This window comes from Lissotriton helveticus, chromosome 2_1 (genome assembly GCF_964261635.1).
Source record: "Lissotriton helveticus chromosome 2_1, aLisHel1.1, whole genome shotgun sequence".
In the NCBI taxonomy this organism is placed as follows: domain Eukaryota; kingdom Metazoa; phylum Chordata; class Amphibia; order Caudata; family Salamandridae; genus Lissotriton; species Lissotriton helveticus.
This window is the reverse complement of record NC_136059.1, coordinates 315,440,323-315,466,713: the sequence shown is the minus strand read 5'-3', so window position 1 is coordinate 315,466,713 and position 26,391 is coordinate 315,440,323. Positions and strand designations below refer to the sequence as shown.

Genomic DNA, 26,391 nt, shown 5'->3' with positions numbered 1-26,391 from the left:
GGCTGTCGAAGCGTTTCATGTATCCGTGTGTAACAATAAAAAATCACTGCTTGTAGGTTCATGTGCTATACTATTTTAACTGTAATGGAGGGAAATAATATAGGTGAAGGGTAACAAGTTTACCTAGGCCTATATTATAGTACCTATATGGACTATAACACTCCATAATTTCAGACTCTGGTCTGCAAGGTTGGCTGCACTGTACCAAAGACACGATTCAAACCTGGAACACCAGGTTCTAAAGTCAGCAGCTCTAGGCACTCAGTCACATTTCTTACACAGTAGGAAAATGGAGTTTATTACAGTGGTACTTGTTTAATTGACTCAAGAAGACTAAATGGCTGGAGTGGAACAATGCTGATTAGATCCTGGTCACAAAACTAGCATCAAAGGCAAGGCGGGAGCCTTGTGGGATTTTCCTTTCTGAAAGTTTACACTACAGCTAGAGGCCATACATGCTTCTTTGAATTGCCAATCTGCTGTGCTTGATTCCAGGCCCTGCGTTCATGCCCTCAGAAGTTACTTCAATGTATTGCTTGCATTGGGAGGAGCTGAAAAGGCTGCTTTCCTTAAAGCCATTTGTCAGGCCATAAACTCTAGGCTCTGGATGGACATGGGCTGTAAACTACTTTTTACATTTGCGGGATGCATAGAGGTAGATGTCTATGTCGAAAACGTTTCTTGTGAACAATTCCATCTTCTATGAACATATTGCTCTTCCATCATGTTGCATATTAAAAAGCCATGAAAACACCCCTTCATGATGCTCCTGCATCATGCTTCCATCGTAAGAAACCAACACATTGGCGCTGTATTCTGTTCAGTACTGAGTGCCCTTTCACTATGACCAATGCAAAAAACTCCTGGATGATGCTGCTGCTGACCATTGCTCTTACAAAAAGTTGTATGTACATTACTCCTTCATTATACCAATGCATAAAAAGCCTGTACACAATAACCCTGTAAATGACCTTTAGAAGTTGGACTCGTACATTGTTACTCTACATAACAGAGCCCGGCATTGTGCCCTGTGCATTAATCCTCAGCAAAATGGTTTTACACAGATCGGCATGAACACAAAGCATGTTACAATGCCTCAGCAACATGCCTCGGTCCACAGCCAGTGCAACATGCCCTCTCACAAAGTGCTTTCACACAACCCCCTGCAGGGTATCCCTTCCCACTGCCCCTGCATGGATCACCATTTCAGAAATACTACTTAGGGTGTCTGCATACAGCCCCCGCTTGAAGCTGGACAGATGGAAGCTGGCAGAGATGGAGGATGGTGGGGTGCACGCAGTTACACTATGTTGTTACCTAAAGTGCCAGACCTGTCTGAGGTGTCCCGGGCCCATGGGCAGCTGTGTGTAAAGCCCTCTTTTTCTTTGAGCAGTACCCTGGCTGCACACCCTCCTGCCTGTGAACGGTGTGCAATGCACATGACAATAATTACCAGGTACCAGGACTGCCATTGGTTGAGAAAAGAGTGGACAAAGTGCATTTTCAAGCAAATTTGAGAAAGAAGGAAGGTTCCTGTGGATATCCTAATTCTATCAGCAGCTAGGTCACGAAGCAGTAGTAAGTGGCTTTTAACAACTTAAGCATTTTTCATGCTTTTTTTAATTCAAATTAGGGAGTTTCAATATGATTTAACAAGAAGACTCCTAAAAAAGACTGTTGTTGCACCCTGTAAGAGACAAGTTAGTATAGAAGCTTACACTACTTGCTATAAGTAGTACCTGAGAGGACGTGAAGAAAGAGATATGACATGAAAAAGGCAAATATGTTTTAGTGATTGATTGTCACTAGAACAAAGGTCATTAAATGCGCTTAAAAGGGGTGGTGTAGGCTCAGGAGTACCATTAAGAAATATTTCTCTGGCTGACGTTTCAAGGGTCCCCGAACTTGCAGTCTTTCTATAATATGCCAACAACCAACATCCCTAGTGATGCTTTTACACCTTAGTTTCACAAAATGGCAAACAAACTTTAGAATGAGAAACACGCTGTGCGACGATACAAACTGTGATTGAATTATAGACAATACTGCACTATCCCCTGGACGAACTCAGGATGAAAATGGTACGAAGAGATGACAAACTATCGGATGACTTGGAAACCCCTGGTCTGCGATGCTTTACGTGTTCACAAGGGGCACGGGACCCAAGAGGGGTGTCTGGGTTGGGGTGATTTGCATGTGATATTGAATAGATGCTTATGTTTTGTTCCTAAACCTACATTTGCATATTTTTTCACCTTGCCGTCGCCGAACAAACAATGGTACTGCCGCGCCACACAGACGTTTGGAAACTGAGGGTAAGAAATGTGCCGGATACATCGACATCAAACTACGCACTTTCCCTGCTAACCGGAATGGTACAAGGAATGAAAAAGATGCAGCGACACCCAACTCTGACATATATTATCACTTTATTAACAATTACTTCTACTGCCAAGACCTAGTGCTGGAAAAATACACCCAGAAAAGTGCCTTTTAAATTTGTTGCTGCGTTTGAAGGAATCTTGCCCATAGCTATGATGGCAGTACGGAAAGGTAACACATTCTATACATTTCCTGCCTGCTGTTTACACATAAATCCATCATGTTCTTCATCTTTACCCTTATAATTTGATACCGCTGTTTCCTTTATCCTGTGACACCGAAAAAATGTTGGTGACTTATTAATCATGCCCATTTGACAATCATGACTTACAAAATCAAAGACACATATTTAAACCAACAATTGGTTACAATAAAGATTGAATACCAAGAGTGTTACCTAGTTCACATGACCTAGAATGTCTATAAAGCAATGTATACGGCAAACCCCATGGTCCTCCTGCAGCTGTGGTGCAGCAGGTAAAGTGACGTTGCAGCTAGATTATCTCGTCCTTTACAACCAATTTCACATACTGATGGCACAAAGCAACCTTATTTTGCCTCTGCTAGCTACAGTAAAAGCTCTCAATAAATAACGTAGAAACTTAAAAAAAAAAATTTCGGCCACAAAGACACTGTAGACCAGATTGCTTTGCATGTTTTCTCTCATGAAGAGAAACTATAAAATGTGCTCACTCCTTTGAAGCAATCCTGCATATTTTTGAAGACAACTCCCCATCCCGCCACCCCCATCACTAACATGTTTGCATTGATTTGTTCCAGTCTTGAAGATACATGCAATTTATCTATGCGCTCTCATTAGAATACAAGCGGTAGCGTACAATAAGTCAATGATGTTTTGTCTTGATTGAATTTTTCAAGAGAACACAAAATAACCTCGCTATTAAAATAGTCCTTTCTTCTCCAGCATGAAGGTGAAAGTTTTTTAAAGTGGTGTGATGTTCACTAATGAGCCTCTATCTAAATTATCATTGGTGACAAACTCACCAAGCACTTTTTTTTCGAGGACACATAGTTGTGAAATGCCAGAGCTGCCACTTTCTCTCCTGTAATTATAGGCTGGCTTGCATCCCTTCAACGATCATTTATAGAACAGCCTCCAGTGGATTATCGAGAACTTGAAAAACACATACATACCAGTCCGCAACAACCCCCTTCTCCTTCCCTCGCCATTGTTTACCGGTGATATGTAAAATAATGGCCCCCTTTCATTCCCTCGCTTAATTATGCCAATCACGGTACAGGAATTGTGCAAGAAATAAATGCATGCCATGCGACTAAATAAATAGGGTGAACATGAACATTAAATTATGAATGCGCGCATTTAAAATGGATTACCCTTTCGGGAATGATTCTGTTGCATGTTTTTGCAGCATCTCATCGTGCTCACCAGTGTCAGTTGTGTGACCTGCTTGCTGGCACCAGCATTTCTTACGGCCCACTTGCTTCAAATACTGTCTGCCGTGGTCTTGCAATGTTCACAGTGCTAGCTCTTTGCACTGCCCAAAAGTGTGATCGACGTGCATGAGCGCTCACCAGTGTTTCCTCTGCTGCTGCCCCATTCCAGTTTATCATGCTGTGCACCAGTGCAAGCATATTGTGCAGCTCAAATTTCCACGCTTGAGTGTGATACTGCATCTGACGCAAACACATTAGATCGCCCAACAGTAACAGCTTCACGAGTCACCTGATCGCCCAACAGTAACAGCTTCACGAGTCACCTGCTTCTCACGTGGCCCATAGGTTGCCCCTCTGTGCCACTGCCTTGCTGTGGATGTTCCTGACGTTTTTCACCAGTGTCCTCATCCTGCCCATGAAGCGCTAACGTTGTACTATGCTCACATCATTTAGCATCACACGTTCTCACAGACCCCGTGCCCAGTCAATGCATGACCTCTTCGCTGAGACTGCAACATCACTGGCTGGTAGCACATTGTGACAATAGTGGCCATAGTGAAATAATAGTGTGCAAGATTACCACATATCAATATATTTAGCAAAAAATGTGGTGGGGCCACTGGTGAGATAGCTGGGGGCAGAGGCGGCACTGATGTAGTTGGGTGGAATTAACAAGGGCGGGAGGGGAGGGGAGCTGCGGGCCTGCTTTTAAAACCCAGTCTGTGTTCCCCTTGGTGTGTGTGACTATGGGCCTCCATACGCGCTAACGTTCATAGTCGTAGAGGCCTAGGGGGTAGGAAGACCCCCGGTTGCAGGGCTGAGGCCCCTTTCGGCAGATTTGAATGAGTGTTGCAGTTGGACCAGGGCACCTTCACTACGCCCAACTATGCTCTGCTATGGAAGGCCAGGCAGTGTCCAGTCAGGGTTCAGAGTGGGGTGGAAGAGCTAAGTCAGTTGTTATATTTACCATCTGAATGGCCTGGGTTGCCATTACACACAGACAGCATTATAGATTATGAAATAAAACACAAGAGGTTTTGTACCACACGCATCTTGAAGTAATGTATTTCGAGGTGCTCTTATATGTGATAATGAAGACAAAAAGAGGCAAAGTGAAATTTAAAAATAAGTGCCTATGATTACACAATTTGATCAAGTGGAGAACTCGGGATTAATCTGAGGTTTTCTGGCTTTATCATGTGCAAATCAGCCTTTATATGCACACAATTCTCCTACCCTATGCTCACCTTATATTGCCCCACAAACCTGCCACCCTGCGATAATCAATGCGGCCCTCGGTCACATGACAGTCAAAACTTGTTGGACCCCCTGGAAAATGATTGCGAGTACCCATGTTCTAGGTCCCTGTCAGTTTACTAAAACGTCAGGTCGCCTCGAGGTATTCTAACCATGTGCACGCAGGGTTCACTTCCAACCTGCTTTGGCTCTGCTTTTCGACAGTCAGAAGGGCTGGTACAAGCGCCTTCCCTGCACCCACAGTGCATGATTCTACGTATTTGGACTTTGAAACTCTCATTCTCATAGCTTGTGCTTGCTTTATAAAAATATCACTTGCTATTTCAACATCGTGCTGTCACCACGGAGTGGCATTGGTTCAACTAAGTTTAGAGCATCGCCACAGGACGCTCGCGGCACAGATACAGATAATGGGCCTCTCTGGTCCCGCTTGTGGCATTGAGAAAGAACAGTGTAGAGGGGCCTGGTTGTTCCACTTGGGGTGCGCTGGCGTGCGGGAGTAGCATCTGGGCCCTTAGGTTCCCTAAAAAGGATCTTTTAAACCCCACCACCCCGTACCTCCCGTAATAGGATTAATTAATTGGATTTCATTTGTTTAGTTCTCCCATCGCAGGCCCGCCCGCTTCACCCCTCCCTTTATTTTGGAAAGGTGGAAACTGAAAGCGAAGTGCTTTTATTAAAAAGGGATAACCAGTTCTACAATTTAGCATGACTACACTCACCTGCAGACAGGGGGCCGGGGGCTAGTTAGAAACAATTAAATGTCGTGCCCAGCCTCGCTCTTTTTCGGTCCTTGACTCGTGACTCGTGTCTTCCTCATTGACCTCTTGCACGCGCATTTAGCGCGAGTCAGCCAGCCCCAATGCGCATGATCTTCACATCCAGACCCCACCCCAGTAAGGGGTGTACTATCCGCGCGCAGACGCGGGGGCCAGGCAAAGGAGGAGACATCTGCGAGCTGCCTGCACCATGGATCTGCGTGAACAGCAGCAGGTGGCGCATTTATTTAATTAATTTTACATGGAATACTGCCAGCGTTATGCACAGACAGGCACAGCAGCACGTTTAGCATTAATTATGCAGCAAATAGAATTAGCTGCTACTCTCGGACTGTCACGGGCGTCACCAGGGACAGGTTCAAATTAATTCCAAACCGTCCCGGCGGCCCCCTGGCACAAAACCGGCCCCCCTGACAGAAAACCGGCCCCCGCCCCATCCAGCCGACCGGGGGATTGCCCGGTGCCCGGACTTGTCAGTCCGGCCCTGGCTGGTTCACCTTGATTGGACGGTGTTTGCTTGTGTTACGTATCTTACGTAGGTAGGCTGACCAGACTACATCGCCCGGTACATGCGTGCCTCGGTATGGCCAGCCCACATAGGGAAGTTACGTTTACTATTCACCAGTCCGTGCAGCATTAGTGCTGCTAAAAGAATAAAGTTATAATCAGTCAACAGCCTCGTGTTGAAAGACAGGGACAGAAAGGATTCAGTCAGATCAAGCAGGATGTTTTCAGTTTTCAATTTTTCAGTGCTGCAGCCAGTGTGGGCCACTAGGAATTGCAGCCGCCGGAATTAAATTAAAGGACAGGGGAGTCCTCCTCAACACGTGCTGTCTTCCCATGCTGGGGGTGGGGCAGAAGCAGGAGTGTTCTCTGGAGGCTGTGTCCGGTCACAGTAGGAGGCAGTGTAGACAGCGTGCCACGCCATGCACTCACTCTTCAAATGTGGCAAGTATTTCACATTTGATTAATGATCAGTTTTTTAGATAAAAGTGTCAAAATGTAGCGCTATCATGCAGTTCTCCCATCACTTGTAAATCTTTATCTAAAAAATGAGACATTTAAGTTTGCTTCCTGTGTTGATTTATTACAATTTGGGCTAAAATGAGATTCTGCTTTTAAACAAAAGACCAATCGATAGCAGAGGTACATTCTTGTAAATGTTCAGAACATATTTCCCCAGCACTGACAGCATTGTTAAGTTAAAGAGAACGTGGGGTTTCTTTCTGGGGAGAGATATATTGTCCCGTTCAAGTTGACTCGCCAGTAGCGCAGAGGGTTAATGTGCCTGCTGCAAAGAGCGTGCATCATGCATATCACAGAACCTAATGCTAAAAGGGATTAGTTTGGGGAGAATTTTTTTTATTTTGGCAAAGCCAACCCCAGCTAGTGCTATGTTTTAAATCATCAGTTTGCGCTCCTCCAGATCAAACATTTAAAATATAAACTTGCACAGTTATACAATTGTTTTACTATATGATCAGTTTGGAAGGTTACAAGGTGAGTGCCCTTCGATTTCAGCTGCTTCAACAGCTTACAGTTTTTCGTTGTATATATATATATATATATATATATATATATATATATATATATATATATATATATATATATATATATATATACATATATATATATATATATATATATAAAGTAATCGCCTCCTCTCGAAGAAAGAAGCAGGAGCCTCAACGGGGATTTACAAAGGCGAAGCCCTTTATTTTACGTTGATGGCGGATGCATTTCGGCCGGTGTGGCCTCTTCAGCGCTTGCGGTGGTGAAAACGGAAGTCCTCACGCTCTGCAGTTTAAAGTGCACCCCACCGCACTGGATAGGTGAAAATAACAGCTCCGCCCCTCAGCAAAAGAATCCTCAGGTGATACTAAGTAGGGTCCGAGAAGATCAACGGACTCCATTGCCCAGGATGCAACAGTGGCTCCCAGGTAAGTGATGCTGGGGGACGGTATTGGATGAATCCAAAGGAATAGCTGTAGGAGAGGTGCGCTGCACAGCGTTCTTGTATATATATACATACACAAAAGGTTGCCCTTGAGGAGCTGCCGCATACAGAGGGGTTACAGCGCAAATCGCCACAGGTGGCTCCGTTGACAGCATGCCCCACAGCTCTCCATGATGCCACACGCGTTTCGAGCGTGTTTGCTGCTCTTGATCACTGGCTGGCAATGACGAAGGAAGCAGGCTCATTGAAACCAATTAATTTATTTGAGTAACGAGTCCTGCCCATGTGGGCGTGTTTACAGGCATTCTGGTCGTGGTAGTCCCAAAATAATGCCATGACTCCCGGTTTCTTGCAAAACAAGTGTGCTGCTATCTTACGTCATTAAAATATAACTATCCTTGTTAGGTGAGGAGCGATGATTGCACCACTGTCCACAGCTCCAATATCTGCCTGTGGCTGAGACCCCCTCTGTTCCAAAAAGAGTCCATGAATCACAGCTCTCAGGATCCGCGAGCAGCGGCAGGACAGCTCCGCGACCGAGCCAGCCGCTCATAAATTCATACACAAAAGGTTGCCCTTGAGGAGCTGCCGCATACAGAGGGGTTACAGCGCAAATCGCCACAGGTTTCTCCGTTGACAGCATGCCCCACAGCTCTCCATGATGCCATACGCGTTTCGAGCATGTTTGCCGCTCTTGATCACTGGCTGGCAATGACGAAGGAAGCAGGCTCATTGAAACCAATTAATTTATTTGAGTAACGAGTCCTGCCCATGTGGGCGTGTTTACAGGCATTCTGGTCGTGGTAGTCCCAAAATAATGCCATGACTCCCGGTTTCTTGCAAAACAAGTGTGCTGCTATCTTACGTCATTAAAATATAACTATCCTTGTTAGGTGAGGAGCGATGATTGCACCACTGTCCACAGCTCCAATATCTGCCTGTGGCTGAGGCCCCCTCTGTTCCAAAAAGAGTCCATGAATCACAGCTCTCAGGATCCGCGAGCAGCGGCAGGACAGCTCCGCGACCGAGCCAGCCGCTCATAAATTCATACACAAAAGGTTGCCCTTGAGGAGCTGCCGCATACAGAGGGGTTACAGCGCAAATCGCCACAGGTGGCTCCGTTGACAGCATGCCCCACAGCTCTCCATGATGCCATACGCGTTTCGAGCGTGTTTGCCGCTCTTGATCACTGGCTGGCAATGACGAAGGAAGCAGGCTCATTGAAACCAATTAATTTATTTGAGTAACGAGTCCTGCCCATGTGGGCGTGTTTACAGGCATTCTGGTCGTGGTAGTCCCAAAATAATGCCATGACTCCCGGTTTCTTGCAAAACAAGTGTGCTGCTATCTTACGTCATTAAAATATAACTATCCTTGTTAGGTGAGGAGCGATGATTGCACCACTGTCCACAGCTCCAATATCTGCCTGTGGCTGAGGCCCCCTCTGTTCCAAAAAGAGTCCATGAATCACAGCTCTCAGGATCCGCGAGCAGCGGCAGGACAGCTCCGCGACCGAGCCAGCCGCTCATAAATTCATACACAAAAGGTTGCCCTTGAGGAGCTGCCGCATACAGAGGGGTTACAGCGCAAATCGCCACAGGTGGCTTCATTGACAGCATGCCCCACAGCTCTCCATGATGCCATACGCGTTTCGAGCGTGTTTGCCGCTCTTGATCACTGGCTGGCAATGACGAAGGAAGCAGGCTCATTGAAACCAATTAATTTATTTGAGTAACGAGTCCTGCCCATGTGGCCGTGTTTACAGGCATTCTGGTCGTGGTAGTCCCAAAATAATGCCATGACTCCCGGTTTCTTGCAAAACAAGTGTGCTGCTATCTTACGTCATTAAAATATAACTATCCTTGTTAGGTGAGGAGCGATGATTGCACCACTGTCCACAGCTCCAATATCTGCCTGTGGCTGAGGCCCCCTCTGTTCCAAAAAGAGTCCATGAATCACAGCTCTCAGGATCCGCGAGCAGCGGCAGGACAGCTCCGCGACCGAGCCAGCCGCTCATAAATTCATACACAAAAGGTTGCCCTTGAGGAGCTGCCGCATACAGAGGGGTTACAGCGCCAATCGCCACAGGTGGCTCCGTTGACAGCATGCCCCACAGATATATATATATACTCCAACACTGCGTCTTAGCAGCAGAAAGCAGCTCCCGCCCTGCCGCAAAAAACTCCTTGGACACGGACCATAAAGTTAGTGCTGATTTAATATTTTTTTAAAGCAGATGTATGCCGCATGACGTTTCGGCTCCGTGGAGCCTTGCTCACATGACAACGTCTATCGTACAAATGCTCCTTTTTAAAGTGACAGAGCCCGTTTTTCAAATACACCACGTGACAGTGACTCAAAATAGATATAGAAAAAAGATTGACCTTAACCTTTTCCGTGCGACCGCGTTTCCCCCTCCGGTGCTGGGCCCTAATAGAAACGGGCGTGGTCATGACGGAACGGTTCCGTCATGAGCACAGCTCAACCGACGCTCATGACGGAACCGCTCCGTCATGAGCACCGAAGGGGTTAAGATATACAATTGTATGGTTAGGTGTATATCGCTCATAAAAAGGGGGTGCATGTCTCATTTTTAAATAATACCAATTTATGTCTGATGTTATTTATCAGCATTCTAACAGAGAAATACATGTTCTTAAAGCAGCACGTCACATAGTATGATAAAAACCACATCGATAATAAATAGAAAATCAATGTAAAAACCCAAATAATACATGTAAAATACTGATCGTCCCTACAGGTCATATCATCATAGTTTGTTAAAAAACAAATGACTGCTCACAAAATGGTTCTTCATAAATCAGATTCTGTCTGTCTGATGAAGCGCAAGTTTGTGCTTAGTTTTGCAAATTCGCAATGTAAACAATGCCTCTCAATTATCATAACATTTGAAAGTGCATAGAGTACAGACATAATGCTTGGTTCCAAATATATATATATATATATATATATATATATATATATATATATATATATATATATATATATATATATATATATATATATATATATATATATATATATATATATATATATATATATATATATATATATATATATATATATATATGCTTCCCTCATCTTCGTAGCTTGATTTTGCTTGTGAGAAAGTGTCACTCATTGTCGTTGAATGTCACTCATAATTACACCAAAATTATGAAAATGTCACACATAGGCATTCTGAAACCTTGGCAGCTATGCGACTGTGTGGTCAGTTGCAAAGGGCACTGTTTTGAATTGCACATGAAACTCATCGTCTAGCCAGTCTTCATGAGTCTCTAATGCTCCTCGGCTCGCCCGGCATTTCCGGAGAATGTCCTGCCCCGCCTCCAGTGCCACATCCTCTTGTGACGTCTGCGAGCGACGCCATATTGGAGAAGCAGCAGCTGGAGCTGCTTTGCCGATAGGAGAGCAGGGATTACCTGCTGTCTCCGGCTCCCCAGCCGCATGAACCCCACCGACCCGGTGGTACTGGCCGCTAGATAGGTGGCCTCTGGCACGAGGAGCAGCGGGCCCCGCGGCAGTCTGAGCAGAGCCCGGGCAGTGCCCGCCGCTCTCTGGGCAAGGGGGAGCCATGGCGGCTATCAGTCAGCGGAGTTCGGGCTTGGTGCAGCGCCGCACCGAGGCCTCGCGTAGCGCCCAGGACAAGACGGCCGAAGCCGACGAGGAGGAGGGCCGTCACCGCGAAGATACCGAGGACGAGGATAAGGGGGACAACAAGGAGACCCGGCTCACATTGATGGAGGAGGTGCTGCTCCTCGGGCTCAAGGACAGAGAGGTGCGAGGGGGCCTTGGGTGAGGGCTGGTGGCCTCCCGTCAACCTGTAGGCAGACCGGAAACATCCGTAACACTATGTGTAGCCTGCGGCAGCATACATTTTGCTTATCACCATTGGCGCCTACAGCATTGTGTAAAGAAGGGTACTATTGTATGGAATGTGACGTGCAGTCTGGATTCGCGTTACTCTGCACAGATCTTGAGTATTAGTAAGAGGTGACATATACAATGTACATATACAGTGTGCACAGAATAGCAGGTGCAACCTGCGTACTCTGTACTGTAACCAGTGCCACTTTTGGCACTGTTTACTGTTGAATGCGCGCACATGCAACACTCAGATCATAACACGTCACTGTTAATTGTAACTGAATGCATAACTATGTGTGTACCAAACCCAACATCCATTCTTGTGAGACACATGAAGAATAGCACCATTTTATAATGAAACTGGAGACATAACTTACAGGAAACTCACAAAACCAGTATCTTCAACCATGGTGTGTGTTAGAACCACTAACATTATTTACAATGACGTATACAATCGGAGTAACCACAGTTGAAATGGTGTAGAGGCTTGACGTAGATCCAGATTTAGGAAAAGTTTGCATCAAGACAAAGGTAGGGCTGTACAATTGTACTGCTTTTCCACAATGGGAATTTAATTTGTGACGTATCAGTGCACCTTTTGACAGGCCAGTGTCTTATTTTACTGTTTATATTGTGGCGTGTTATACCACGTTTCCTTCTCCCCGCTGAGTAATGCCCAAAGGTTGATAATCCTGGAGTTCTAACTTGACAGTTCCAACTGACTTTTGTGACGCCGATCTCCACATATAATGAGCATACAAATAAAGCTCTCTGTTCTCACTTCACTTAACGCTTCATTTTTGAACTCGACCGTCCACTGCCCCAGTAGGATGTTGCTTTTCAGTGCGCCTCAGCACGTAATAAGGAGGGAGGGCTACATTGGTTGACGGGGAACATTAACTAACGACGATTCACATAGCAAAGCAGTTATGCTTTTCAAATGACCTGGTTCTGCTTATAGGTGATACGTGTTAACTACTTTGTGAATGTAGGCAATAAGGACATATTTTCAACGTACAAAATGTCTTTATAAAGCATTTGTATTTTATTAGTCTTAATACTGTTAGATTGCTTACAATTTTCCTCTATCCCGTACTGCACCTTTACAAGATCTCTCTGACCCAACATATATCTATTGAACCCTCTCAGTGGATCTGTTATCTTGACCAGTGGTGCACCAATATTCCAAAGCGAGACCTTCACATTACTCTTGCTTTCAGATCTACTCTGACCCTCTGTGGTCTTCTCTTTAAGAAATGGTCCCTCCAAAGTTATCACAATGCACCACTGTCTTGAGCTACAGTATCTATTTGTATATCAGTATTTATATGCAAGGAGCTCGTGCAGATTGGTTAGACAGTCAGTGGGCTTTTGAAAGGCCTCCCAATGGACCTGGTGGCGATAAACAAGATGCTGATACTCCCCATGCTATTGTATTTGTATGCTGGGATACTGGTACTCCTTCCTTAAGGCCCTAAATCACGCGATATCGGATCTAATATGGGGCAACAGCAGGGGATGAGCCCCCCCGTATAAAATACAGCACAGACTGAGGGGGGGCATGGGCGCCCCCGACTATGAGCATTACTACGCTATAGTGCAATTACAGGGGCTTGGAGGGGAGGGAACGGTGCGGAAATAGAGGAAGTGCAGCAGCCCTCCGTGGCACACCAATATTATCATGGAAACTGCGCCCAACTTAAATGATGGGAGCAGAAACTGCGCTCTTGAGTACAGCAGAGAAATGCTGGACTAAATACCTACATGTATATCCCACCCCCATACGCACCAGCGTTTAAGTTGAGGGCATTCCCTTTGTTGCGCAACGCCTAGTTGATACTTTAAGTGAGGCCATGGAATGAGGCCGAAGTGACCCAGGCTGGAGATCTATATAGTGAAGGGAGGTTATAAACGTTCCAAACTTTACAGGACACATACGGCTTGACGGCAGAACGCTTCCTTACTTGCAGTGTAATAATACACATGGTTGGGTCTTGGTGGACTTGGAGATATGATGAGCCGCAGCTGGCGGTACCATTGCAGGGGATACCAACATACAGAATGGCCCAAACGGATGTCACAGCTTGTACAGTCTATTCATAGCCCAATCTTCCACAGCCCGTCCAATACCCAAGAATTAATTGGAAGAAAATATCACTGATGACCAATAGCAAAATATTAAGGAGCAAGTTAAATGGGTATTGGGAAACGAGAGATTTCAATACACACAGTTTAATTACCTTCACCAAACACCTCACTCAGAAACGTATAAAACGCATGTGCGAGGAGGCATGCTCGAACTGCCCAAAATGCCGATAGTCATAGATGGGATTTCATCAGATGGTATGGTCATGTCCAGTGATAGGCCCATCATGGGAGACAGTGGCAGAAACAGTATCAAACAGTGCAGAGTTGTCTACTAGGGCTGATACCAAAACCGACCTAAGAGAAATACACCCTCAGTTTCTTTGACCTTGCCCTTCTGTTATTTTAAAGACTGATAGCGATGACATGGAAAGCCAGTCAACCCCCCACGGTGTATAACTGGTCACATGACCTTCATAAATGGGCTAGAGCAGATGCCTTGACACTAAACGGTCGTAAGGGAGTGAGGGGAAACGATGGTACAATATGGGAAGCGAAAAACAACAATGGACCACTGTGAGCGCGTGGGCTAAAATGGGCCTACAGCTGTGCAAGAATGCACATAGATCACATGGTTCAAGGGAAGTAGGACCAAAGGGTGGGCCAAATTACAGACACACGAAGCCCCCCCCCCCATTACCTGAGCCAATATCACACACTACCACCAACACGGGACTGCATCATGAGCGCCCCTCTCCTGATGAACCATACTCCGGCCAAGAGCATCCCTTTTGCAGGCCCCCCTTACACCACAACCCTAGCACGTGGGACCTAGTACATAAGTAGGTGAGAAATGAGACATGAACGCAGACCAGGTATACCATGTAAATGTTTATCAAAGAAATGTAATGGACCAACAACTGCTCCGCTTCAGAGTTATATAATGTTAATTTGAAACATCTATAAAGAACTATATAAAAAGAAACGGAGGCCAGGCAGTAGACTCCCTTATCCTGGCCCCAAATAAAGTCTTGAAGTGGAATTATTTAATTCTCTATTTCTGGGGTATTTTTAAGCAGGTAGAGTTGAAAGAAACACATTTTTACCCTGTTTTTTTCTGTGGAGTACTTGCTTAATTATATGGAGCAAATTTGGCGAGTATGAAGCTCATCTTGAAGCTACATGGCTTGCACCAGCATCCTCTTATCTCGGCAGCAAACAGAATTTTGCAGCGCATGTCTATCTTGACCTTTCATGCACCGCCATACTAGTAACTAAGACTGCTACAGGACCAGGGCTCGAAAATTCAAAAAAATGGTACTAGTCCTGGAGGACTAGTACTTTAAAAAATGGCCTACTTGACCTCCGTCTCTGAAAACGGAGCAAATGTGACAAGAAACAAGATTTAAAGGCATCTTTATTGCTCATTAACTTTGTGAGCAATAAAAATGTCTTTAAATCTTGTTATCTTGTCACATTTGCTCCATTTTCACAGAGAGGACAAAAGTTTTATTTTTTCCCCTACTCGCCAGTAAGGGCGAGTAGGATCTAAAAACAGCTCGACCTTGGTAAATTTAGCTCGACTATGCTGGCGGTCGAGTGGAATTTTCGAGCCCGGAGGACACCCACCATGCATTGGACTGCCAAGTACTGAAATATTCATCAAGCATAGAAATGCAGTATGCGCTTGTATCTTGATATATAGACATACATAAAGCACTCAGTGTGTGTTTAATCCGACTTGTATGTGCCCCGGAGCTGAGACTGATGCACCCTCGTTTGTATCGTAGTGAACTTTTATCCTGACCTACGTAATTTACCACTATCTCGGTACATAACATAAGTAGAGTTCTCTTTAATGGTTTGTATCATGAAATAGAGATTTGTAATTTGTAAAGTGTACCACCGCTTTGATTTAAGCAGTGCCCTTACAATGTTACTATTTAGATCTAAACCATGTAATACTGGCCCAGTAATGGCATATCAAAAGAGCTCTTTCATTGCAGGTCTACCTCAACATGCACAGCTATTGTCCTAGCACAGACACATTGTCAATGATGGACACTTTCCTTACTTTCAGTGTGTACTAGTACCAAGGCGTGTATAGCGCTCCAAGAGCGCACCTGTCTGTAGCTTGGCTTATGTGCACACCCTAAGTACACTCTAAAAAAATACAAATATTCGCTTGCATTTTAAGGGGTAAATCAAATAATGTTAGTTTCTCTTTAGAGATAGTTGACAACCCAACTATTAGTCTTTGATGTTTGTCTTCATTTTTGTCTGCTATACTTTTTAAGACTGGGTGCTTTCCCTACTCCCCACAGATGTAGACTGCAGGTATTTTTCTGTGCTCTTGTCTTCTTGACATTTGATTCTTTATGTTCTTTTTCCCTATCGATTTATGTGTAGAATGTCAAATCGGCGAGGAATGCCGTAGTAAAATTGCACTTTTTCACATTCTTAAATAACATGTTCGTTTTTTTCAAGAATGACAGTTCCTCCTTAGAAATCCCTGTGGTGTTATAGCAGGTCAATTACAACATAGTCGCTATTTTGTATGTAAGAAAGTTCAGATTCAGTACATTGTTTTTATTAAAGTACGAAGTTAGCAAAACGGAAAAACGCAAGCCAATCACCACACGTACAATATTCCTTTACAGTTCAGTGTTAATCTATCGGTACAACTCTATACAAAGGAAGGTTGTCTGGCTACATCTGCCTTCTCCTTGAATAACCTGAACTGACTGGGTTAATCATGTCGCAAGACCAGTCCATCTTTTAATATCTTCTTATTACTCTATACTGGTTAGGGTGGGAAACCTATAAAAATATATTTAGTCCTCAATTGGAAACCTTAATGACCGGGTCATTGTCATTCTTTTCCAAGACTCTTGGTGATTCCTACCCAGCGGGTCATTGTCAGTCTTTTCCAAGACTCTTGGTGATTCCTACTCTTCCAATCCTGTAAGATGTTTTTATTTTCTGTGAGCTTAGTTTTGGGTAATAGTAACAGCCGCCCTTCTGTGAGAGTCGACAGTGTGACCTTACGGAGGGTAAAATGAGCAGAGGCTCAACTGCCACCAACACCTGTAGTGATAATATCTGTCCGGTGCCATGAGGATGCAGTCTCTGCAGAACAGCTCCATGTGGTGTACGTTTGTGGTCTTAGTTGGCTGATTAACTCTCTTTGTATTGCACTCCTCAGAGATGTTGTTATACAAGTTCTATATTTTGACAAACACAAGGGAACCCGGAAGGTAGAAAAGGACCTTGGGTAACAGTTTAGTATTAGAGCAGTGGTCCTTAAACGAGACAGTAATGTTTTTACGATAAATATAGACTTGAATCGGTACTATATTACGAGTGTCCAGCTAGACAATCAATTTAATAAATCAAAAAAAGTCAAGAGGAAAAATACAAAACACAGCAATAACGTGGGACACAATCCTGCATTCTACATGAACACATGACAAATACATTTAGGACAAAAACATATCTGGCAAGGCGGGGTAGCTTGTGGAATATTGAGCACCATTTCTGACAACCTTATAAAAACAGTAATTGCACCTCTTTTATCAAGTGCGATTAACATGCAAACTGTTTACATGAGTCGGCGTTTCGATCCATTAATAGAATATTGGGATCATCATCAGGACAATTAAATTGCAAGCCTGAATCAAATGAATATAGCCTGTTGGAAATGAGGAGAAGGTCAGGCAAATAGAAAATCAAATACATAACGTGGTACACCATAAAGCCAGTTGAGGAGTAGTCAACGACACCCTATTGTGAAAACGACGCACCATGCACGTGGTTGAGTGCAAACTGACCAGAAAGGTGACAACCGCGAGGTGAAGTCTGGTGTCACTGAATGGAGTGTCTAAAACTATACGGCAAAAAATTTGCAACCGGGGAAAGGATGTGATGGAACATGCGCATAATCTGTGTGGGCAATGTGTAGGGATGTAAGGAGTGAGAAGCTCCACGCGAGGACTGTGGCGCAGGGAAATATCAACCGATCCTAGTTAAGGATTGGAAATAGTCCCCAGAGGTCCATGCGGCAAGGGACATAAGCTAGGTTGTTAATGCGAGAGTAGCGCCAACCGTGATAAGGTTGCTGATGTGAATGTGCAAGCCTAAAATTTAAGGTTGTTTGTTGGGAGTGATTAAAGTAACTGAAGGGTCCGTTAAGCAGAGTGTAGTGGCTGCGCAATGAGGGATGTACAGGTGAGCTAAGGGTTGGACAGAGCACAAGGTAATGTGCCTTAGCGAGTGGCGCTAGTCATGCAAGCGAAAAGGGGTGAATTTAAAAAAGGTTAACCTGGATTGTGTTTCCAGGAAGGAGCTGTGCGAGGGCTCACAGAGGGGCTAAAGCCGTAATGATTGAAGTATCAACTGGAATGTGCTTCCAGAAAAGAGCCGTGCATAAGCTTAGGGAGGGCTGAAGCCATAGTAAGGATGATTCTGAGGAAAGGGAAATAAAGCGTTCAGTGGCGCTGTTAATAAACCACGTTGTCTTAAGGGAGGATGCGTGTGCAAGCGTTCTCACCTGAGAATGAGTTGGTGAAGTGGAACGGTGGGTGTTCAGCAACCTGCAATGGTTAATTCAATTAAATTGCTTGTGGCACTGAAAAATAATGAATTGGGGAAGGGTTAGGACCCATATCAGGGGCAATGGCAGGAGTCGGGCGAGTGCAAGGGGCAAATCGCTTACCAGAATGGCGGGCACTCAACATGGCTGCCATAACGTGCACTTGCGGCGCGCTATCAATACACGCTACCTCCTTGGTCCAGTGATTCAACGCCACCGAGCATCGGACCTGCCATTCTGGTAAGCGCTTATGAAAGTTGATGATTATACAGTGTTATAGGACCTCCCTACATGTTTCCACCATAGTCTTATAAGCAAAAGCTGTACATAAATTATTGTTATTCGTATGTCTTCCTCCTAATGGACTGCAGAAATGATTCAAGATGTACATACCATTCCAATTTCTAACTGCATCGCAGGATGAGAACAAAAACATCAAACATTAGTGACACAAAGTATTGCACACCTATCATTAAAAGATTATCTGCCTACAGATGGACATGTAGTTCTGCATCTAACTTATGTCCTGAGGGGTCTCTGCTACCATGATTACAATCAATCTCAATTCTGTTCTAAACATGAAAACTAAAACCATCCCAACAGACTAGACAGGTGAGCAGCAGAGGAATTACAATAAACAGAGTAATAACCCCATGATGGGTTTGGGAAAGCGGAAGGGCCAATAATATGGTTAAAGATAAACTAGAGATGTCCCCAACATTCAGGAGCAGGGCCACCTTGTGCCATCCCAAGCACACACATGCAATCTTTGCCATCACATCCATCCGTCATCCCGGTCAGGTATGCCATTCAGCTTCACCAGTCAGAATTCAGAGGTAAATCTGGTTAGAGACACCTGGGGCCGGTCCGTGGGGGCAGCAGGGGTGCTAGTCACAGCAGGAGCAGCATCTGAGCAAACATGCGCTGCGGTCGATCGGGGAGGGATAAAACGCCTTTGTGTCCCTGATTCTCCCTAATCTATCCAGACATGGGCAGGCTGCCATAATCTCATTTCAGGAGGGCAGTGAGGGGACTCTCTACAGTCCATGACCTTCTCCCCTACGCAGTGCTTCTCTCTCGCACTCTGCCCACTTGGTCAGCTCACTGCTCCAGCTGCACAGATTAGGTAAATCTGTCTGTCACTTTTCGAGTTGCACTTCAAGTTTGCAAGCCCAGTAGGCAAAACTCAAATTGCATATCCGTGGCCCACTGTATACCAGTGTAACTAAAGCACGGTACAGAGCTGAGGTAGGGGGGGGCCAGACCATATGGAAGAACTCCGACTGAGAGGGCAGTCTGCTGACTCCCCGGGGAACATAGTGTGCATTCTCCGGGGTGTAAGGTTTGGTATGTCAAGCAGAAAGAAGAACTGGATAAGTTTGAACTTGGCATTACAAGATACCTTGGGGGTAGACATCAGTATCAATTTCCAGGAGAGTATAAAAACATTGATCCCAGGTCCGCCTTCCACCGGCATCGTAGCAGCAGAAGGTCCGGTTGTGCTCCCCATAATAGAACCCGATACATTGGGTAATCGACTTGGTCATTCCAGAATTAAGCAGACAACAGAGGTATTCATGTTTAGTAGGTTCCGAGGAACCCATCTTACACCAGTTGGGCTGCCAAATAGTATAACTCTAAGTCCGGTGCAGCCAATCTCCTCTCATCCACCAGTAAGCATAGCTTCCAGAGAGCCACTCTGTCTGAAGGTTCCCCAGTATAGCAAGATAAGAAGACTATCCAGTTTACCAGATATAAGACCTGGGAGGCTCATTCAGCAGTGCAGCGAAGTGGTATAACTGGTGTGGCAGCGATCCGCCTGTAGACTGATATCTGTGGGTCACTCCAGAACGATATGGAGCCGATAAGGTCCTAGTGAATTTGCACTCGCGGAGAAACTCCGGAGATCTGTAGAATCCACCCCGTGCACCGAATAGAGGCACCCTCCAGGCACAGTGCTGCGATTGCAGACGTTCACTGGGTCTCATCCAAGTCAGGTCGGAAGGGAAAGGCTCATTTCTTATGCCAGCTCACCTCACCACGGATAACTGGTGGTAGTAGTAGTCTACGACCAAGGAGTCTTTGCCTTTCTTTGGTAGCGACACTATTACTGCCTCATGCTGGGATGACAGGAGCACGCCAGAGCACCCCGTCTCGTTAAAGGCCATCACCAGTCACGAGGCAATTGCTGTCAGGTGGGTAGAGTAGAATTGTACAGGTAGGCCAGCAGTACCAGGAACTTTGCTCCTTGTCATCTCCTTGACTGCTCCCTGCACCTCCTGCACCATGATCTTTGTCCCCAGCCCAACTATAATTGGTGATGCATCCGCAATGTAGCAAACATTTCCGAGTCATCGACCTCTATGCCTGCAGCATATAGCGCTGTAGAAACACAGAAAACTCTTAATATCCTCCAGTGCAAACACAAGCTGGCCGCTGAACCTGGATGATGCCGCTCCCTGCCACCCTTCTTGTCTTCCAGTCCTGCATGGAGCCCCTCTAAAACCACCTCCTGTTGTCGTATATCAGCATGCAATTTAGCACTCAACACCACTTTATTTGCTATACAGTGACCACCATGAACACCTCCCTTTCACCCACCACTGACGTATCAGGCCCCTGGTTATCAGTCCAATGTGCAGTGATTTTCTCTAGCAGGGAAGCCCAAAATACTTGGTCCTCCATAAGCAATGGGTCAAGCCTCCAAGAGGGGATGCAAGTCCCACTCACAGACCACCGGAATGTGCACAGTAGAGGACAGTGATCAGAATAAGTGTGTGCCAGGTATTCAGCATACAGCACCCTCTTGCTTGCCTCATGGCAGCCAAGCACCATGTCCAGTTTCACCTCTAAGTCGTGCACAGTAGAACGGAAGGAGTAGACCTTCCTCATTCTCCAACAGTCCGTTAGCCCCACTGCTGCACCCAGCTACAGTAGGGAGAGGCGGGTGCCACATGCAGCGGGGGTGGGCTAAACCTAACCATTCAAGTATCTGCCGCGCAGTTAAAATCCCCAACTACTATTTGGGTAAAGGGAAGAAGGGCTGCAAGGCTGCCCAGAAATGGCACCTGGTCGGTGCTGGTGGGCATATACTTTAAGAAGAGCCACATCCTTCCAGTCTAGTCGTCCCAGCACTAGCACCCACCTACCCTCTGATCCACAACTTTCCTATGCGTTTGGAATGGCACCCCCAGCCTAATCCCAAAAAATGGGCCCCCTTGCAAAGGCAGAGTAAACTGCATAGTATAGCTGGCTTCCCCACCTCCTATGTATCGCCCTGCCCTCGGGAGTCGTTAGCTGCATCTCATGCAAAAAAGCAACTTTATTTTTTTTTAAAGTATTTTTATTGGTATTTGCAAATTACATATTGCAAAAGACATACGTATAACATATAGCAGGTTTCACAGTTGGTCATATAGGGCAGCAATGGTTGTTTTATCAGCCTTTGCTTGTCCGCCCTACATAGACTAGCTCACATATAACATAAAACACATAGTTAGCGTTTCTTATCCCTCCATATAAATTTGTTTAGCATTCGGTCTATTTTCTTGTGGAAATCGTCTGTGAGAGCCAGGGGTAGTATGTCTGCCAGATAGTTAACTATGGGAGTGATCATCATCTTTACAGTGTCTATTCTGCCCCACCAGGTGATGAATCTGGGTGACCAGGTTTCCAGTAACCCTTGATCTTTCTCAGAGTTGTTTTCTCATTCTGTTCTAAGGTGCTTCTTATGCTTTTCCCAAATTGAATACCCAGGTATTTGACAAACCCAGGTTGCCACGCCAGCCACGAGGTCCCTATTACCTCTCTGGTTGTGTGTATGTTGAGGGGCATGCATTCTGGTTTGTCTCTATTGAGTTTGTAACCTGAGTGGTTAGCGTATGTTTCGATTGTTTGCAGGAGTGCTGGTATGGATTGGCCTGGGTTCTCCATTATTATGAGTAAGTCATCCGCATAGGCAGCAAGTTTGGCTGTGTTGTTAATTGTTACGCCTGCTATATCGCTGTTAGCCAAAGTGTGTCTGATCAGGGGTTCGAGTGCTAATAGTAAAACAGTAGCAGGGATAGCGGCCAACCCTATCTTGTCCCTCTCCCAAGGTTAAATTGGGCCGAAGAACTTCCATTAATAGCTATCTGTGCTTTGGGGTTTTTGTACAGTGCCATGACTTTCTTCGTGTAGCTGTCTCCTAGGTTGTATGCCTGCATGCACTTCTAGGAAGTGCCAGGATACTCTGTCGAAGGCCTTTTCTGCGTCTAGCGTGATTGCTACCGCAGAGTTGAGTGATTTTGAAGAATGCTCTATGACTTGGCAGAGGAGTCTTGTGTTGTCATGAGACATGCGTGTTTTCATGTAGCCTACCTGTGTGTTTCCAATCAGTCGTGGTAGTAGTTTGTTTAGTCTTGTGGCTAGCACTTTGGTGTATAACTTGCAATCTAGGTTTATTAGTGAGATGGGGCGGTAGTTTTTGGGCCATTGCGAGTCTTTGCCTTCTTTGGGTATGACAATTATGTTGGCTTGTGACAAGGTTTCTGTTACTATCCCCTCTTTAGCGCAGTGGTTGAAGGTTTTAGACAGGACTGGGAGAAGATTGTTTTGGAAAGTTTTGTAGAAGGGTGCTGTGTATCCATCTGGGCCTGGGGCTTTGTTTTCTTTTAGTGACTTTATAGCTAAGGTGATCTCACTCATTTTTATGTCTTGGGTTCCTCTTCCGTTATATTGGTTAGGTTTAGTCCGTCTAGGTAGGCTGAGCTGCCCTCCTGATCAATATTGTCGTCTCTTGTGTAGAGGTCTTTGTAGAATTTCATGAACGTGTGTACGATTTCCTTGTGTCGGGTGTGTGTCTTGTTGTTCGAATCTGTGATTGTGGAGATACAGTGCTGTCTTTGCTTGCGTTTGAGATATGATGCTAGTATTTTTCCTGCCTTATTAGCTTCGCAGAGGTTGATTTGTTTGTATTTTCTTATCCACAGACCTGCTCTTTCGCTAAGAACCCTGTTGAATTCCTATTTCTGCCCTGTAAGTTCTACCAAGGCCGCTGTGTTTGAGGTGTCCCCGATGTGCTTAGTTTCCAGTTGTTTAATTTCCGTTTCTAACTGGTCTAGCTGCCCTCTTGCTTCCCTGTCGTTTCTGGCCTTGATTTCTATCAGCGTGCCTCTGATGGTTGCCTTAAGGGGGTCCCATAGGCATCTAGGATCAATGTCCGGTGTGTCATTTTCTTTTATGTAGTCCTTGATGGCTTTCTCAATTTTGTTTTTGTCCTCCTGTTTCGCTAACGTTATGTTGTTGAACCGCCATCTGCGGGTGGTGTGCTCATTATGCCGGCCTGTTAGCTGTAGGCTGATGCACGAGTAGTCTGAGATCGTCCTTGCTGCAATATCTGTGTGTTCTATCAGGTATGTGTGTGATCCTGTGATGAGGATGTAGTCAATTCTGCTGTAGGAGTCGCAAAGGACCCGACATCAGAAATAAAGACATTGATACAAACAGTTACCAAATCTGGAATGGATGAAGGTTTCTTGAGCAAATACGAACATGACTATCTGAACCAACAGGACCCAAGGATCCCAACGATATACTCACTTCCAAAAGTGCACAAAAGATTGGAGAAACCACCGGGCAGGCCGATTGTGTCCGGCTGCGGCTCAATCTTAGAGCCTTTGAATAAGTTCATAGACCATTTCTTGCAGCCTTGGGTTTCATCTACTAAATCATATGTACGGGACAGTATGCACATCATTCAGCTACTAGAGGGCCAACCATTTGATTGAGAGAAGCAAATCTTAGTCACACTGGATGTCTCATCCTTGTATACCTCGATTCCACAAGATGCAGCAGTGGAAGTCATCAGAGCAACCCTTGAAAGAAGAGATCGACCCCATTGGATCCCAACGGATTTCCTGATTTGAACTTTTGAAAATTGCGATGGTGAAGAATTATTTCGTATTTAAGAAAGAGTTCTACTATCAGTGTAAAGGCGTGGCCATGGGCGCGACCTACGCCCCAAGTTTGGCAAATATATACATGGATGGATACGAGGAGGAATTTTTATATGATCTGACTAATCCATATCTTGACAAAATAGATGTATGGAAAAGGTACATCGATGATGTCCTAATGATTTGGTCTGGAAATGAAGCTGAACTAACTGAATTTCATACTTTGCTGAACAACAGAAGTGTTGATATTCAATTTACGATGGCCCATGACAATGAGAATTGATTTTTTTAGACCTTACATTTAGGGCAGAAAATGGATTACTCTACACCGATCTGTACCGGAAACCCATGGAGAGAAATGCCCTCCTAATGTATGGATCTCACCATCCCAGAAATTTAAGAGATAACCTGCCACAAGAAGGGACATCACCTTGATCACATATACACTAATACCAACCTTAATGTAGAGTCCCCTGTTCCACTGCCTTGGACTGATCATTTTTTGATACCGTTCACCTGGCTTTCTAACTCCTGTTTCCCCCGTGAGGCCTCTACCAAGTACATGGGCAGGAAATGGTCCTCACTTCCCCTCACCGACTGGACAATGGCTCTCACTCAAGACCCCCCGAGAAGGGCCTTGACCCCTGCCTCTGCTTCTAGCAACTTTGATCACTGGATCTCGAGCACCCTAGACCGAGTCCTTCCCAAACGCCCCTGTAAACTCATCAGAAGACCTATAGTTGCACCCTGGTACACTCCTGCTCTGAGGTTACTAAAGCTTGACTGCCGCAAACTAGAGAGAGCGTGGAGGAAGGACCATTCTCTGTCTAGGAAAGATGATTACAGGTCCGCAATAAGGCTCTATAAATCAGAGATTAAAATGGCGCAAACCTCCTTCTACGAAGGGAAAATTAGTGCTGCAGCCAACGCGCCTAGGGAAATCTTTAGGATAGCTAAGTCCCTTATTTCACCCCCGGCTGAGCGTCCTACTGTTGAAGGGGCACAAGACCGCTGTAATGAGCTAGCTGCCTTCTTTTCCAAGAAAATTTCGACCATATACTCTTCTTTTAGTAATCCTACGGTCAACGCCCCCTCCGTCCCATCTAAGCCAGCTGATTCTCCGGCTCTCTGCAAACTGGATACAATTCCGCTTCTTGATGCCGGCAGCCTGGATAGACTAATCTCCAAAGTTTCTTCTGGGTCTCCCAATGACCCGGCACCCCCCCGGATCCTTGTTAAGGCATTAGACGTTATTCGTCCTGTCATCCTGGAAGCCTTAAACACCTCCATCGTGTCCAGTTCGGTCCCACTCCCCTGGAAGTGCGCCATGGTGAGGGCGCTTCTCAAGAAGCCCTCCCTGGACCAGAGCAACTTGTCCAACTACCGCCCCATTTCGCTGCTCCCCTGGCTGAGTAAACTGCTGGAGAGGCACGCCAACAATATCTTAACAGACTATTTGGAGTCCAACTGTCTGTTGCGTGTCTCCCAGACAGGTTTTCGCCCTCAACATGGCACAGAAACAGCCATGTTGGCGGTTACAGAGGAAGCAAGAACGACTTTGGATCGGGGAGGAAAGGTGGCCATTATCCTGTTAGACCTTAGCGCCGCGTTCGACACGGTGAACCATGCCACGCTATTACACCGACTGGCGGGCATGGGCGTGTCGGACGCGGCTCTAGACTGGCTTACCTCCTTTCTGAGTGAGCGCATTTTCAGGTCTTCGAGGGTGAGACAGTCTCTCCCAAACACACTCTCAGGTGTGGGGTCCCTCAGGGCTCCTCCCTGAGCCCGACCCTCTTTAACGCCTACATGGAACCTCTGGACAGGATAGTCCATCCCTTTGGTGTGCGTATAGTCACCTACGCGGATGATACGCAGCTGGTGGTCTCGTTAGACCACGCAGATGGATCATCCAACACCTTAGGCCCCTGTCTAGAGGCTGTTGCCAGATGGATGCAAGCCTCCTGTTTGAAGCTTAACGGGGAGAAGACAGACATCATTCTCCTCGGAAATCCCTCCCCGTCTGCTCTTGCACCCATGTCTTGGCGCTCCCCCTGCCCCCAAGTCCCAGATAAAGAGCCTCGGGATCTGGCTTGACAC

General features: G+C 45.6%; 1 protein-coding gene across 1 annotated transcript in view; it reads left to right on the top strand.

Annotated features, from left to right (window-relative positions):
• Positions 1-11,132: 11,132 nt before the first annotated feature.
• Positions 11,133-26,391, top strand: part of GOLPH3 (golgi phosphoprotein 3) — a 41,551-nt gene continuing 26,292 nt past the window's right edge. Inside the window, exon 1 of the mRNA XM_078674900.1 lies at positions 11,133-11,590. Within this exon, the coding sequence (XP_078531026.1) occupies positions 11,387-11,590 (204 nt within the window). The 5' untranslated portion in view covers positions 11,133-11,386. The remainder of the gene's footprint in view (positions 11,591-26,391) is intronic.